At 43.2% G+C, this 16,509-nt stretch overlaps 1 protein-coding gene across 1 annotated transcript in view; it reads right to left on the reverse strand.

Moving 5' to 3' along the window:
* The window catches only part of IPO9 (importin 9), a 52,911-nt gene extending 44,041 nt beyond the window's left edge, over positions 1-8,870 (reverse strand). Inside the window, exon 1 of the mRNA XM_077771983.1 lies at positions 8,624-8,870. Coding sequence (XP_077628109.1) covers positions 8,624-8,870 — 247 coding nt within the window. The remainder of the gene's footprint in view (positions 1-8,623) is intronic.
* Positions 8,871-16,509: the final 7,639 nt, after the last annotated feature.

The following is a 16,509-nucleotide window of genomic DNA, read 5'->3' on the forward strand; positions in this document are numbered from 1 at the left end:
AGAGAGGGAGGGAGACACAGAATTGGAAGCAGGCTCAAACTCACAAACCGTGAGATCATGACCTGAGCCAAAGTTGGAGGCTTACCTGACTGAGCCACGCAGACGCCCAAGCCATCTTTTGACTTTTTATATGATAGTTTTTGTCATGCAAATTAAAAACATTATTTTATGAGTCAGATTTATCAATCTTTTATTGCCTCTGAATTTCGAGTTATAGTTAGCCTTTCCTTATGCCAGGATTAAAGAAAAATTCATCCAGGGTGACTGGATGGCTCAGTTGGTTAAGGGTCTGGCTTCGGCTCAGGTCATGATCTTGCAGTTTGTGGGTTCGAGCCCCACATTGGGCTCTGTGCTAACAGCTAGCTCAGAGCCTGGAGCCTGTCTTCATATTCTGTGGCTCCCTCTCTTTCCGTCCCTCTCCTGCTCACGCTGTCTCTCTCTCAAAAATAAATAAAACATAAAAAAAAAATAAAGAAAATTCATCCATATCTTCTAGAATTTGCACAGTTTCGTTTTTAAATACTTAGATTTCTAATCCATTTGGAACTTACTGTTTTGTATGGTATGAGATACTGATCTGATTCCAAATACCGACTCATTTGTCCTAGTACCCCCTAGTAATCTTTATTAAAATGTCCACCTTTACCACAATGATTTGAGTGAGATGTTACCTGTATCTATATTAAATTTCCATAGGTACCTGTGTCTGTTTCTGGACTTTCTATTCTATTCCACAGTTCTATTTGTGTATTCATGTACCACCACCATGCTGTTTATTTTAATTATAGAGGCTTTATAAAATGTTTTAATGTCTGGTAGACCTAGTCCCTCCTCAAAGCTTTCCTTTTCAGTATTTTTGTAACTATTCTTTCATGTTTGTTTTTCTGCACACTTTAGAATCAACTTGTGTATTCATCTATAATGTGGAGCTGTCCTATCCAAAGAAAGCATATGTCTTTCCATGTGTTCAAGTCTATTTTTCCCCCCATTTCTTCGTAAATGCTTTAATACAGATCTCTGAAAGATATATATTTTTTAAAGTTTATTTATTTATTTTGAGAGAGAAAGAGAGCGTACAAACAGGGGAAGGGCAGGGAGAGAGAGAGAATCCCAAGTAGGCTCTGCGCTGTCACTGTGGAGCCTATGGCTTGAAATCATGAGATCATGACCTGAGCCAAAGTTGGATGCTTAACCAACTGAGCCACCCAGGTACCCTGAAAGATTTTTTTTAATTGAGGTAGAATTCACATAACATGAAATTAACCATTTTAAGATGAAAAATTCAGTAGCATTTAGTACATTCACAATGTTGTGCAACTACCACTTCTACCTAATTCCAAAACATTTCCATCATCTTAAAATAAAACCCATACTCATTAAGCAGTTACATTCAAGTCTACTTTTTAAGTCTTTCGGGAATGTTAAAACAGCTTCACCCAATAGGTTCTTTTACATTTCCTATTAATTTTATTCCTAAGTATTTAATCTTCTTTGTTGCTATTGTAAATGGGTTTTTAAAAACCACTATTACATCCTCTAACCTTTTACGTTTGTGCATAGGAAGGCTACTGATTTTTCCATTTTATGTCTTGCCTCTTTACTGAATCCATTGACTCTTACCTCATTCTTACTACATTCAAGCTGCAGACTTTTTTTTTTTTTTTAAGTATATTTACTTATTTTGAGAGAGAGAGTACATGTGCGTGTGTGCACACACATACACACACACAAAGAAACTCATGCATGGGGGAAGAGCAGAGAGAAAGGGAGAGAGAATCCCAGGCAGGTTCTGCTCTGTCAGCACGGAGGAGGATGCTAGGCTCCCATATACAAACGGCGAGACCATGATCTGAGCCGAAATCAAGAGTCCTAGGCCTAACCGACAGAGCCACCCAGGTGCCCCTAAGATGCAGTTTTTGATACAATCTTACAGCACCTATCTTTTTACTCAGGAAAGAATAATTTTTGCAAGAGCACCACAAAAGAACCCATGTTCTCTCTATGGCATTTAGTCAAGTGATTAAATCGCAAGTAGACACTTCAAACCTGCAGAATTACCTCTAAAAATACTGAAATCCATTCTAATTCTTAGGATTAGTTTGGCTAGTTCAGACTCTGGTACATATGAAACCTATTTATAACAGGAAAAATACTAAGTGTCTACAACCCAAAGATACGGGAGTCAACTTTCAGAATGGACTAAAACACCTATGAGTCAGATATAATTCTGGAAGACCTCTTGGATACCAACCAAAGTTCAAGTTTAATGAAAAAAAAGAAGCTCTCTAATATGCATGTGTGAAATCCAATTAAAGGAGAAGGGAGAAAGGAGCACTTGTAAAGGTACTCACTTCCTTTGACTTCAGAAACTTAGTGGGATGATGGATATTAACTTTATAGCCCCAAGTCCATTTAGAAGTCATTGTCCACCCAGGTTTAGCTACCCTGGAAATAGTCAACCAGTTCTGTGACAATTACATGACATCTTTCAGGATGATCTGCACATATTCATAAATTATATGGGCCATACAGTATTATTTTAAAGTACATATTTCAATTTTTCCACGGACCATTATGATATAGCTTTTAATGTTCCTGGCAAGAGCACAATTTTTGGATCATTACTATAGGGACAAACTAAAACAGAATCAAGACAAACTATCTTTACTCGTACAATGTGGAAAAGATACTGAGGTATAAAAATGAGAGTTTTTGAAAGGGTCTGAAACTTGAGGTGGGACTTTAAAGCTTAAACAAATCTCAATAGTTACTTTTTCAGTGAAAGCACAGATACCGTTACCGTTGTAGAGTCAACACTAAGGCTCACAGAAAGGACAAGGAACCATGCATTTTCCACCAGTGAACACTAGTACCACTTAGAAGAATCATTATAGCATGAAGACCAGGCAAACTCTATACACACGTCCTATCATTGTTTGGGGGTTCTTTTTCATTAACGTGAGAACATCAAGTCTACCCCCTCACCCCCCACCCTGCTTTTTTTAAGTCTATCCTTTTTAAAGAAAAGCGTAGTGCCAGAAGAAGGTAGTACTCTTGGTAATGATCACAATGGCTGGGAGCTGTCCACTCTAATATGAGATCTAGTATCAAGATCATCAAAGATCACACCTCAATTTCCACTAATCACTTTGCTTCATGCATCACTGAGATTGCAAAGGATGGTAAGAGTAAGAGATCATCAGAAGATTAAGCATGTGGGGCACAGAAGCCTAAGTCAACCAGGGGATCTGTACTTACAACAAGCATTTTAAGATACATTTCTCTGAAAGCTTATTTCCTCCACATAGGAAAGAAGAAGCTTGAAAGTTCAAGTAATATAACTCTGCTCAAAAGCAATAGTGGGAAAGAAAATCTTCAAAGACTATAATCACCATTTACTAAAGACTGGATAAACAGATTTTCTTTTCTACTAGTTCCCACAGTTTCAAAAACAATGGCCACATGATCAGCTCTGGTTTGGAAATCCCAAAATTTCAAAGACCAAGAACTCACTTGCATTAGGTTATAGGGGGATAGAAGAGGGAAATTCAATTATTACTTATTTAATAGTATTTCCTGTTTAATGTATTTCCTATTCTGCCTAGAGTATATGCCCCTTAGAAATACAGAGAAATCAGTCACCACAGAAGATTTTCATACCATAAAACTTGAGATAACATAAAAGTTATAAGAAGAATTGTTTACAAGGAGTGATAGTGGTGGTGGTGGTATGGTGATAGGTGAACTCTGCTTTAAAACTAACACACACAAGGAAAAGACAAAAAAAAAATCCTCAAGTTCTCTTCCTGTTTTAAGGCATCAATATGGTTGCTCCTATCCATTGATTTCCTTAGGTAGTAAAAATTCTATTTATAGGTACTCTCTTAACAGAGACCGTATATTTTGTGAAGAAATACAACTATGTATGTCTATAAGGAAAAGGTACTTTTACTTATATTGGTATGTATTGGGGGACTTCCAGTTTTACTGATTGGTGTCTTTAGCATAATTTCTTTAGAAAGCATTAGAAAGAACAGCTGACTAATTTGCTTTGGGATGGTTAAGGCAGGAAAAGTACAAGAGACACAGACATACACAGCTGTTTTATTTTGTCTTCCTTTGAAAAGGACAATTCAGATTAAACTAAGATTCTATCTACAATTAATTAAGCCAAAGGGGGATATTCGAATAGGCTGTGAGAAGTTCGTGTTCTAATGCCCATTTTTGTCTAGTTCCTTTTCCCAAGAGGAAGTAAAATAGACCCATTATGTCAATCTGGGTTTTCACCCTGACTGTAGGTTCCTGAGTATACGTCTATCCAGCCCAAAATGGTATCCTCTGATTTCCTTTCCAAGAAAGCCTTTGCCCTCCTTCCCTAGCTCATTCTCTGGTGTTTTAGTCTTTTGCTTCCCTCTCTCATTATCCTTGCTCCTCTTTCTCTCCTTTCACCTCACTAGGCAAAAAACCTTATCTATATAAAACTTCACTTAGAAGGGAAGATCCAAAGGAGAGCACGGAGGATAAAGGGTAAGTTAAGAAACATATGCTATTGTTTGAAGGGTCTACTAGAGAGACATGAGACTTGGCAGTGCTCTGAGAGTCAGGGAAGCTACTACTAGGAAGACCTGTGAATAGGGTTTGGTTGGGAAAGGGGGGAGTTCTGAGTACAGCTCTGGAGAAGCCCCCCTTTTCTCATGGAGGTTGATGAGCACCATAAAACCACAGCTGAAAGGAAAAAGAAAACTCCACCACTGGCCTTTTTCCGAGCGTGGCCGCCTTCCGCTCGGCTCAGTGCCCGCCACATGCCCAGGAGTGCGTCTGGATTCTTGAGGGCCTCCCTTCGCAGGTGACAGTGCTTACGCTATACTGTAAGAGAGCCAGAAAAGTGCCCATGAGAACCAGAAAGCAAACTTCCAGCCAGCAGGAACATCTCTCTAAGCATCTAAGACGGGGGAATCAACACTGATACCTGGGCAGCATTTGAATGCCAGGAAAAGTGAGGGAGAGATAATTCCCCCCTCCCCAGTTCAATATAATGGTGATGGAAGGGGGAAAAAATGTATTTTATGTGATGTATCTGCTAGGAGCAAGACAGAAAAGACTAAGTCAAAGACAAATGGTGGGGGAAAATGTTCTCACTTCTAATAGACAAAAAAAGAAATAACTAAGAAGAAAATGACCTAGGGTCTAAATTTGGTTACATAAGAAAGTCTGCTATGCTGGCCTGGAGAATTAGAGCTTATGAATGAAAGCAACTCATTCTACCATTTGGGTGATGCTGCTCTTAGAGGAAAACTGAGAAAGAAGGAAAAGAAGGAAAAACTTCATTCTAAGATACAAAAAAATAAAGCATAAATACACCAAAAATAAAGAGCTGACATTCTCAAAAGGCACAATCTTACCATAAGTCAGTCAGACAAAATAGAAAAGCACAGTAGAGAACATTAGACTTTGATGAAAGAGATCTTCAGCAGTTTACAAACTTTCCAATCTTTTTAATTAGTGTTTATAACATGCTTTATATGACTGCGTATTAAATAAAACAAGAATTAGAAGAATGTTCTAACAGATCAAAAGACTTTTATTTTCTATTCTGCTGAAGCAAAACTAAATTCCTCCAAACTCTGTTAATCAAACTCAAAATCTTGATCTTCCTAAGAAAAAAAGAAAGGGTACCAACTATCTGTTGGAATACTGTAGTAACAGAAGAACTTTCAAACTTTCAATATGCTTCTCAAATCAGGAGCAGAATGACTTTGGGCTCCAGCAACCTCAACCCTGTTTTCTAGGATAAATGCTTCTTAAAATCTCATCTACCCAAGAATCTGGTTAGAGCATGTCAACCTCTCTTGTCTCTCCATTCAATAGAGGGTTAACAAATGACTTGTGCCCTTTCCCTAAAAGTTAGGGCACTTAAGCTTCCACTTAAGCTCCAAGACTAGGGGTCATCACCTGACAATCAAGGAAGGTGGCACACCTATTTGTCAAGGGGAGCAAACTGGTTAATCTTAAAGATCAACTGGGACCAGTCTCCGGTGTGAGGCAACAATAAGTGGCTCACAAAGACCATGTGGTGATTGAGGGGACAGAGGGACTAGAAACAACCAGATTTGGTTGTCACTTGATGTTGGCACCGAAAAGATCAAAAGATTACCAGAATGCAAATAATAGTAGATACCAGCTCTCAGATTTCTCATTAACTTCAAGTTTTAAGGAAGTGTATTTCATAGGCCCAGAAAACAAGGTTTCTTCCACTAGGATAGAACTGAAATGTGAAGCAACTCCAAAGGAGTGGAAAATGATCTTGTTCATTCATTTGCAAGAATGGCTCCTGCCTTGGCCTACAGGATGTTCTAATATAATAGCAGGAGCATCCTTCTCCCAGTTCATCAGGACAGATGGTTGGCTACACCTGGGAAGCCAGGTTCTCTATTTTCATGTAAAGGAAGGCAATGGCTAGCAGAAAAGAGACTAGTGACCATGTTAAGGAAACATTTGAGATTCAGACAGAATACAAGACAGGAGGCACTCTGGACCCAATGGCAAAAAATAACTTGTTAAAGGCGGTAAGAAGAGGAAGGGAGAGAAGCAAGGTACTATATCTGAGGAATGGATCACCGCCCTCCACCTAAAAATAGGCTACTGAAAGGGGTGAATTTTTATAGTGTTTAAATAAACATAAGGCATTGGACTTATTTTAAAAACACAAAGAGCCTCCAAAGGGTCCAAAGCACTTCAATCAACTCCAGGGACTTGGTCCAACCCTGTACATCACATCCTAACCCTGTGAGTCATATGCCTTAGTACTAGACCACTGCTATCAGGTCACTGTATTATAGCCGTTTCATGTTGCACAGTATGCCCAACGGCACATTACCAGTATGTTAAGGTGTGTGTGTTTCAGTCTATCCCCGTCAGTGGCCTAAATCAAACGCAAAGTACCACAATTCTGTTTCAGATTTCAAGACCCCAAAAGATGAAGAAAGTGAGACTAGAATTGCAAAAACATCTCAAGTAATTTATACAGTCCTAGGCTTTGCCTAGCTGAGACCATGGCACTGGCTAGAGAAGGGATCAGAGCCCAAGTGGAGCTGTTACTGGACAGTTAAAACATGCACCAGGGTTCACCTTTTGGAGGAAGGTGCCAGACATACATTTGGGACACTAGGAACACTGGCTATCATTCAGGAAAGGCATCACACCCTTGATTTTATTCAAGTAGTAACTTGAACATGATGAAGTTCCTTTGCTTTGTCACTCTTCCTCCTTCATATCTAAAGGAGGCAGAGACAATGTGAATTAAAAAATTTTGCTGAGAAGACTATAATAACTCCAATCAATCTATGCATGGTTCTCAAACAGCATTCTCCCAACCAGCAGTCGCTCCTATTGTAGGGTCTGACATTTTATAGAACAATGACAATTACAATTAGGTAGGTCTTCAAAATGGTCCTTAACCGGTTATATCCCAAACCTCAACATATTTCCAACAGACGGAAATTCATTTTCAATAGCTCTCTCATTTGGTGAGGGAAAATGAATGGGAGATTTTTCTGAAGTTCTTTTCAGTTTTCAGTAAAAAATCCTAAACCCGGTAGGAGTGTGAACTCAAGGTTTTGAGTGTGACTGGTCAGACCCTGGACAATCTCCCATATCTCGGAAGAGGTCTTTAAGAGGTGGCTGAGCTGAGAGACAATCTAAGGATTTGCAGTATTTCCAGTGAAGCCCCAAGAGACCAGATATATTCCTTACATAAAGACCAAGAAGATTTTTCCCTCCTCCTGTTTTAGGATCAAATTGCTCTTCCTAAAGTGGTTACACTGGGCCTGGAGAAAGGCCCACTCAGCAGGAAATTGACAGACAATCTCAAAGCGATAGTTTATTATTATTTCTCCATCACTTTAAAGCATATCTTAGGAGTACCGAAACAAAGGGTCAAAGACAAAGGATGATCAGTTCCTCCAAATAGAAATGCACACAGGGGTATTTAATAAGTGCACATTATTTTGAAAACTAAAGGGGGCTATGGTCCGGAAGGTGTATCCGCTGCACATGCACTGAATTTGATTTCTGGGCAAACGTTAAGAGGTAAAACGACCTGCTAGGTTTGAAACTCGGAGGCAGAAACTTGTTTGGTATCTACTAAGCTTTGATAGCCGCGCTCTCAAGGCTCTGCCCTCTCACCACTTCTAATAACTCCCCTTACTCCTATTCCAGTACAACCGAGCTGGCCAAGAGGACAGCAAAAGACGGTGGTTCTGAATTCAAAAAATACTTCTCAGACCGCGCGACTTCCTCCGAAGCAGCACGTCTAGCTCCATCTCGGTCCTCTGCAGATCCCAGGCTCCATCGAGCTGTTCCAGTCTCCACCCTCCCCCTCCCCTCCGAGGCTCCACCTCTCCCGACCCTCTCCTGCTGGCGCGCCTCCCCTCATCGGGACTTTCACAGCCACCGGGGACATCGTCCTTTCGCTTCCTACCCCTCTCCTGCCTGCTGGGCCTCGGCGCCCAGATCTCTACTGGCTCAGCCTCCCCTGGTCCCCAGCCGGTCCGGAGCTGCGGTCAGCGGACAGTACGGCCGGCCCAGGTCCGACCCATCCTCGTGACGGTCCCGCCTCACTCACCCTCTGTCACCTCGAGCACCTTAATCTGTTCCTCCGCAGCCGCTCGCACCTCTTGCACTGGGGATAGGATCCCGGTGAGCGTATCCACCAACGCCTCCTTCAGACCTTGTGCCACCGGACCCGGCAGCCCGGAGGCCGGCCCAGNCGGCCAATCCGCGAAGCCGCGCATGCGCACCAGAGTCGGGCGGGAGCTGGAAGGGGGCGGGGAATGGGTCCAAGCCTCCAGAGACAGCGCCTCCTGCCGCATGGATAAGTGTCCCCTTCCCTGAAAGAATCGCTTCGCTTTTTTGTGAAAATTGAGCTCCAGAGAGGTTAGGGGGCTTTCCTAAAGTGGAACAGCAAGTTAGTAAACTCACTTGGAGCAAAGGCTATGATATAGGATTTTAGACTCCTGGATCTTTCAGGTATAAGATACAATGTGTGAAAGGAGGTGAGATGGGAATGGGTGTAGCGGGTTTTGAGGAGGGTTCTGGGTGGGCAATAGCTATTTTAAACCAGCCTTCTTCGCCCCCTCAAACCTGAAGAAAAATAAAAAATCCAACAACCCATTGGCTCAAGTGAGTCTCTTCATCTCAGTCTCAAGAATTCAAAGGTAGGGGGAAAAGAAACTGAAGTGGACTGGGCAGCGGGAAGCGGTCACGTACAAAAAACCCAGCCCCTTGGTTTTCCAGCCTAGCGGAGCCCAACTTCAAAACTGGAATGTCTGGCCAGGAGAGGGCACCTGCGTGGGAAATGGTATTTGTTTCCTCCAGAGTAAGTACTTGAATGACTATTTGAGAATGAATCCTATTTGTTGAGAATGTGTAATTTTTTTTCCCCCAGAGAAATTATGGCTGGGAGTTTAAGGAATGAAAGAGCAAGAGTAGTATAATAGGATATCCCAGGGCTGGTCATAGGAAATGTCTGAAAGAATAGAAATAAATCTAAATACTGGAGCAAGTGGAGAGAATTAGCGAGAAGAGTTAAGAATGCAGGGAAGAATGTAAATAAATACATTGCAAATTTTAAAAAATCAGGGCAGGTTGGAGAGCATGTAGCGTCAGAAGGATGAGAATGACCTGTTATTAGGAGTGAGAAGGTCTAGAGCAAAGAGAAACAGGTAATTTTTAGTAAGCTGTTAAGGTTGAGTGCCTTAAAATGGTTTCTAGGAACTCTGACTCTCATTCCCGAGGGGCAGAGGAAACCAGATGGCAATCTGTCACCTAGTTCTAAGACTATGGCTGCTAAATTGATAGTGATCTAGGGTTGTCAGTTTGTCTGAGTATTCTTCCTAAAGACTGACTCCTTGATTTGAGGATAGCTCTAAAGACATTTGTCACCTCACATGTTAGAGGACAAGTGGGTTGTGTTACCACAATTTCATAGGGAAAAGATTGCTTCCTGGACCTTGAAATTCCATAGTAGGGAATTGGAGGACTTCTTTTCCTTCTTTCCTTGCTCCATTAGAACTGCTTGTTTTCTCATAGAGGTGAATTCACCTTTACCCCTGGAAGGAAACTTAGCAAAAGTCCAGAGGGTGGTAGATTTTCAAACATTGTGGCAGTGGATGGAGGACTCAAGAACCCTGTATTTTGGGCTGGTGAAAGATGCTATGTCCAGAGTGTGTAAATAGGAACCACATTCACCCCTTCCCCAACCAAAAGGGTCCAGAACTCCTGCTTAGGATTTGAGGATCAAACATTTCCAGGCAGATGAAGTTTACCTGTTGGTTAGGCAAATGACCACTAGTAGTCTCACCTTGCAGATCAAGGAATGGGCCACAAGATAAATGGAGACAGAAACCAGACAGAGAGGGAACTAGAGAGAACCGGTGGACAATACAGGAGATAACTTTATTGAAACGCAAATGGCATGGAACAGATGAATCTTGCTGGGAGGAGACGAGCCTTATGGACAGAGGAACCCCACGAGAGGGGCCTCTGGCAGTGATGGAAGAAGGCCTCTTCAGATGGCCTGGCATGGATTTGATTTTCAACCAATTTGTTTCTTAAAACGAATTACTGAGCGAGCAGCCCAGCTCTCTTCATGATTGTTACCGCAACTATATACAACGGTTTGCTTTCCAGGTTCAAATTTGTTTTCTCTACACTAGATATAAAAGGGGGTTAGATTGAAAAAGAGGCGAGGGTCAAATGAGAAAAAACACAAATACACAGACACACACATATCCTGGTTTGGGGCTTTATGTCCAATAAATTAAAAAACAACAACAACAAAAAACCTGTTGCAAAATTTCCTGCCCACTTTCCACCTGAGGGTCGGCATGCATTCGAGAAACACAGACTCCCATCACATAAACAGTGCTGCCTAAAACAGGATGGGGGTGAAATCTAGTAGGGGTTGGAATTCATTTAATAAAAAAAAAGATTGTTCTGTTAAAAAAGAAAAACAAAAGCCAACAACAGTAACAAAAACATCAAGAAGAGGGTGGCTACGGACAGCAGTAGCCAGACACTGGCTGGGATATGGGAGCTCTTGGCTTATTATCCAACACCTTCAGCCTCTAAGGAATGGCAGGGAGGCAGGAAGACCCCACAGGAGATGATCAGAGGCCCATCATCAGCCTTTTGGGGACTGAGGGGGTGATTTTAGTCCAAGAGTTTTACACTTGCCTTCTTCCAGCCTTAGTTCTTCCTCCAGACCCTTGGCTCTAAATTTCAAGAGGCCTAGTACTAGCACGTTTCTTTGTCCTGTGTCCATAAGCTCCCTCTCAGGGAAACCTGACAAACTTGAGACAGAACCAGTTGTAAACAGCCTTGTCTACCCTATGGCCCCATCAGCCAGCCTGTGAATCTGGAAAGATAAGAAGCTCCTTTCAGAGTTGTGTGTGTGTGTTTAAGATTTTATTCCATCACCGTGACTGAGTAGTTCTGTACCCAAAGACTGGTGTGGGGAAGGAAAGGATGCGCCCTGGGACTTAGGTGCCCCAGTCCCACATCTTCATTGTGCTTCAGTCTCTCCTGTGAGCCGAGCAGAGCATGGAAAAGGTGTCTTCCTGGGGTCCGGGAGCCCTCCAGCTGCCTTGGGGTAAGGAGGTTCTGGCCAGGTTGTCAGACCCAGCAGTGCCTTTAAAACTCAACTAAACGAGGGGGCATGTTGCTAAGAGAACAAGTTGCCATGGAAATACAAATGAGATTTTCTGCCTTTTCTTATCCTATTATATAATCAGAAAAAGGCTCACTGTAGACACAAATAATCTAGCAGAAGAGCAACCTGTCTCTTCAGAGACCTCTGACTGCTGTTTTTCTGCTACAGCCCAGTAGTTTCCCAGGTGAAAATTTCAGAGCCATATTTTTCTCTGAAGATTGTGTTCAGCTAGAAGAGAGGCCAACGTTACCCCTCATGTCTACCTAAAGGCACACGTACCTTTTCTTTCTGTGTTAAATAAAAGGAAAGACAGAAGCATAAAGCACAACAAAGGTGAGTTTGAAATTAATGTTAAAGTCTGAATTATAACCTGTGACCTTCTTATTTTCAGTCCTAGAGCCTCTCAGTGTCGGGACTCTGCTACTTGGCTTTCCCTTTTCCCAAAAGGGTTTGTTAAAAAAAAAATTGCTGGGCCCTCACCCTTGTTTCTGATGCAGTAGGTCTGAGATGAGGGATGGGCCCTGAGAATTTCATTTTTAACAAGTTCCCAGATGCTTACTGCTGCTGGTCTGAAAACAGGTTGAAAACCACTATTTTAAGAAATGAAAAGAGTTGAATCAAGGAACCAAGGGTTCGCTTACTTCCCTGACCACTCTTGTCACAGAAAATTCTCCATGGCATAATCATTCAGAAAAGTAGCCAAGGGGCAGCTGGGTGGCTCAGTCGGTTAAGTGTCAGACTTCGGCTGGGTCACGATCTCCCAGTTCTTGAGTTCAAACCCTGCTTTGGGCTCTCTGCTGTCAGCGCAGAGCCCGCTTTGGATCCTCTGTTCCCCCTCTCTCTCTACCCCTTTCCTGCTCATGCTCCCTCTCTCTCCAAAATAAACATTAAAAAGAAGAAAAATAGCCGAAACATCAAACAGGGAGGACCCAGTACACACAGGTTTAATTTTCAGCTGTAATGGTTTCTGTGCAGCTTCTGTTGCTGTCCCCGTCTTCCAGTTTATTCTGCTTGCCAGGGTCCACGGCCGGCAGTGCTTGCTTCCAGGGCTAGGCTGAGCACACACATACACACGGATCGTCAGCAGTGGGGAGAGCCAAGTTGGCCCCATACGTCCCTGATCAGGTTGACTGAGGACTCATGAATATATAAAGCGGATTCAAGTATAAAGGGCAGTATCTTCAGGTGTTGGCCTTTTGGGAACACAGGGTCCCTAAGACTGTTTTATTACTTATGGCCTCTTCAGTGGAGCCATAACTCGTTAGTAGTTACCAGTCATAGAAAGAATGAACCAGCATTAAATCAGTCTATCCATCAGTAAACCCTCTGGGAAAACACATTTCACCCCATTTGTGGGGTTGACTCATTATAGTCTACTTACTGGCTTCAGCTTAGCTAAGGCCCAGGAAGAAGAAAAAATGGTTATGATGAGGAGTTACATTTGGCGATCTGGATTAGTTAGTACTTGAACCCTATGGGAAATGTGTGATTAGGACAAGAACAGCTTCCTTTCCCAAACACCCTGGCAATGAAGAAGCCAGAGAGCCTCTTGTAGGTCTCCTGATGCTGCCTTGTAGGGCCAAGTCTCACTCGGTCTGGCAAATATTGCCTATAAGCAGACTTTCTGTATCTAGGTGTCATCTCAAGCGATGATTTGAGGTGTTTGTGAGGAAGAGCAGACTGTTCTCTTCCCACTCTTTTGTAATACAACAGGAACTAGGTACATCCGAGGCTAAAAGGGGGTGTCCCTCTGAATAGTGTGACACTGGTCTCAGGGAGTCAGAAGTGAAGACATGGGGAGATTAGGTCCATTGGGAATCTTGCAAACCAGGAAAACCAAAAAGCCAGAAATGAAATGAAAAAAAAAAGTCACTATTTTGTCTGAAATCCTTAAGGAGTATGAACAGATTTGTCAGAGGGCTGGTAATTTAAAACCAAATGTAGCAAGGTAGTCAATAAGGACTTCACTGCAGGATTTGTCCAGGGACAGCAAATCTTTCTTCCTTGCTAGCCTCTAGCTTCCCAATGGTTAGACTACATGAAAAAGACGTTGGTATAAGGATTCACACAAAGACAGAGATAAGCACCGTAGAGCTGCCACAAAGCATAGATTTTTTAAAAAATATTCTGACGCCTCAGAAGATAGGAAACAGCAATGGCAAACTGCTCTTGTGAGAGAGAGAGAGAGAGAGAGAGAGAGAGATGGAAGGGGAGAGAGAGACGCACACACAGACATCAGGTCCCATATTAGCCTCCAATTACCTGGTATTTTATTTTTAATGCCTAGGCAGGGATTGAGAAACACATACACTGGACAAAATGTGTTGTTGGTTGTCTTCATCCAGAAATGAGAGGGACTCTGCTCAGGAACCTCTTCTGCAGTTGTGGCTCTCCTCAGAAGCTGATTTTGGGTATTGAACCATGTCCTCTGCTAGCCCACTTTGGTGAGGAATGGAGTTGAGGGTCTGGAGAGGAAAGGGAGAGCACACATCCCAGTCCTAGACAGGCCGGGTTCCTCTGCAGGTGCCTGCGGGCTGAGAACTTAGCTGTGGGACCCAGGTTTCATTTTTGGAGGGATCCCAGTAGCCTCAACTAAGAAGCAGGTGCGAAGGTAGGAGAGAATGCTGTGGATTTGCTCTTGCCATTAATTCCAGGGCAGTAAGGGGGAGCTCAGGTTTTCTGCTTCAGAGAAGTCTGGATGAGCGCCCCAAGGGGTTATAGCACCATGAGGAGGCTCAACCTTCTGCAGTTGCCACATAACCACGATTCCTTGGTGAGATGACGGATCCCCCCAATGAGGGGCCCAAGCGTGCAACTGTAAACAGGGTCCCAGGCTCCAGAGGGAAAGCTGAGGCTGCAGTTCTACCTCGTTAAATGGGAACACACTTTGTGGAGGGAAGCAACTAGAGACCTGGGCTAAATGCAGCAGTCAACTCAGAGTAGAGGGTGGTGGGTCCCAAGAATAGAGATTAAAATTCATACCAGGAGAGGCCTCCAAAATCAACCTGCTGAGGATCCAAGGAGAATTCACGGTGGTATCCATGGTTACCAGGGAGACAAGAATCCCTTTGGGAGTCTGAGGCAGTTGGAATGGAGGAAGGGGCTCTCCCCTTTCCTTTTTCTCAAGTAGCCAGTAACATCCATGCTAGAAGGCACTGGCTGGGCAGCACCAGAAAATAAAGTTAAGGGCTCAACTTCCTGATCAAGATGGCATGAAAAGTCTGAGCCTTGCCATGGGACTGGAGCTAAGGACAGGGTTCAGAAGAGGCCTTGGTCCAAAGAAGGCCCATCCAGTCTTCCCTTCCTTCCGAGTTAGAACACCCAGCTCTGGGGTCTCCTCATTCTGCACAGCAGAGGCCTTAAGGCAGTGATTTCAGCACCATCCTTGCACAAACATCCTCTTCCCACCACAGAATTGCATATTTTACAGCTGAGTTGGTTGGGGATCTTCACAGCTCATGGACTTAGCAGCAAAAGCAGTGATAGTCTCCATTATAGAGGACCCTGTCATCCCTGGTAGCTACCAGGTGAATGCAGAAGCTTTCTTGGGGAGCAACCCGAATGAGATGTTGGACCTAAATGGAAATATCCTGATGTGAAAAGTCAGATGCATGTATTCCTTGGTTGGGTAGGACACAATGGTCCAGGTTCCTATGCCTGTAGGTTCTGACAAGGTCTTGTGCTACTTAGGAATCTGAAGAACAAGTGCATGGGCCCAGCCTGATCACATATCTTTGATCTGCAGAACTCTGAAACTTCATCCTCACCAGGCAGCTTGTCCTAGATCTGGTCCCACGGGGTCTTCCCGGAATGGCAGGAAGAGAGCTTGCCCACTTGAGATAAAGCAAGATTCTGCAGTCCTTCAGGGTTCATCTTAACCGATCAAGATCTTCTGCCCCCCGTGTACTGGACATCTAGTCAAAGGCTTCTTCCTAGATGGCAACTTGGGTTTTGGCTACAGTTCTTAGATGATCCTGAGGGTCTAGATAAGAAGATGTGCACTGAATGGAGGTTAAGATTTCCAACTAGATTGTGAACATAAGGGCTCAAGTCTCATCATTTTTTTTAAAACGTAGTGACAGACAATGGGTACTCAATAAGTGTTTGTTGAATGAAGGCATACAGACTGCCAGACCTCTGGGGCAACCTCTGCTAAAGGTGATCCCTTTGGAAGGCAGAGCTTTGCCACCAAATCAAACTCCTTGAGCCTTATATTCTGATTGGGAGTATGTCATACAGATGTCCAGTCTCTTAAAAGTGAATATTCACTTGTCAGAAACAAATAGTAAAGGCCAGCTAGGGATTTTGGATTCAGTTGAGCAGAGTGGCTGCCATCAGAATGGGGCAGCGAGGGGCCATACAGGCCACAAGACAAAGCAGGAGTTCTGGTGTCCTGGTTTTCATCCCAGTCCAGTGAGAAGCTCAGGGTAGATCTTCTAATCCATATGGGGTGATACACTTTTAAGTTAGAGGCTGGCAGTTGAGCATTCAGGCAAAATGTGTGCTTTCTCAAAAGGGAAGTTGAGGTTCTTCTACTACTTCTGTCTGAGCTGATGCTTCACGTCTCATACAAGTCTCAAGGATGCCAGCGATAGTGGTGGTGTGGCGGGTATCTAGCTAGGGCCAGTTAGATGGCAGTCAGATTCTCCAGAGAAAACCCGCTTGGCAAAGCCAAACTAGGCCCAGGAAAAGCAATCCAAGCATTTGGTGGACGTGAGAGGAAATGGGGAGGAAAAAAGAAAGAAAAGGAAAATAAATAGGCACGGGGCGGGGGGAAGAAACAAAACAAAAAGCGAAAA

The sequence above is a fragment of the Crocuta crocuta genome, unplaced genomic scaffold (assembly GCF_008692635.1).
Source record: "Crocuta crocuta isolate KB4526 unplaced genomic scaffold, BGI_CrCroc_1.0 scaffold318, whole genome shotgun sequence".
Lineage (NCBI taxonomy): Eukaryota > Metazoa > Chordata > Mammalia > Carnivora > Hyaenidae > Crocuta > Crocuta crocuta.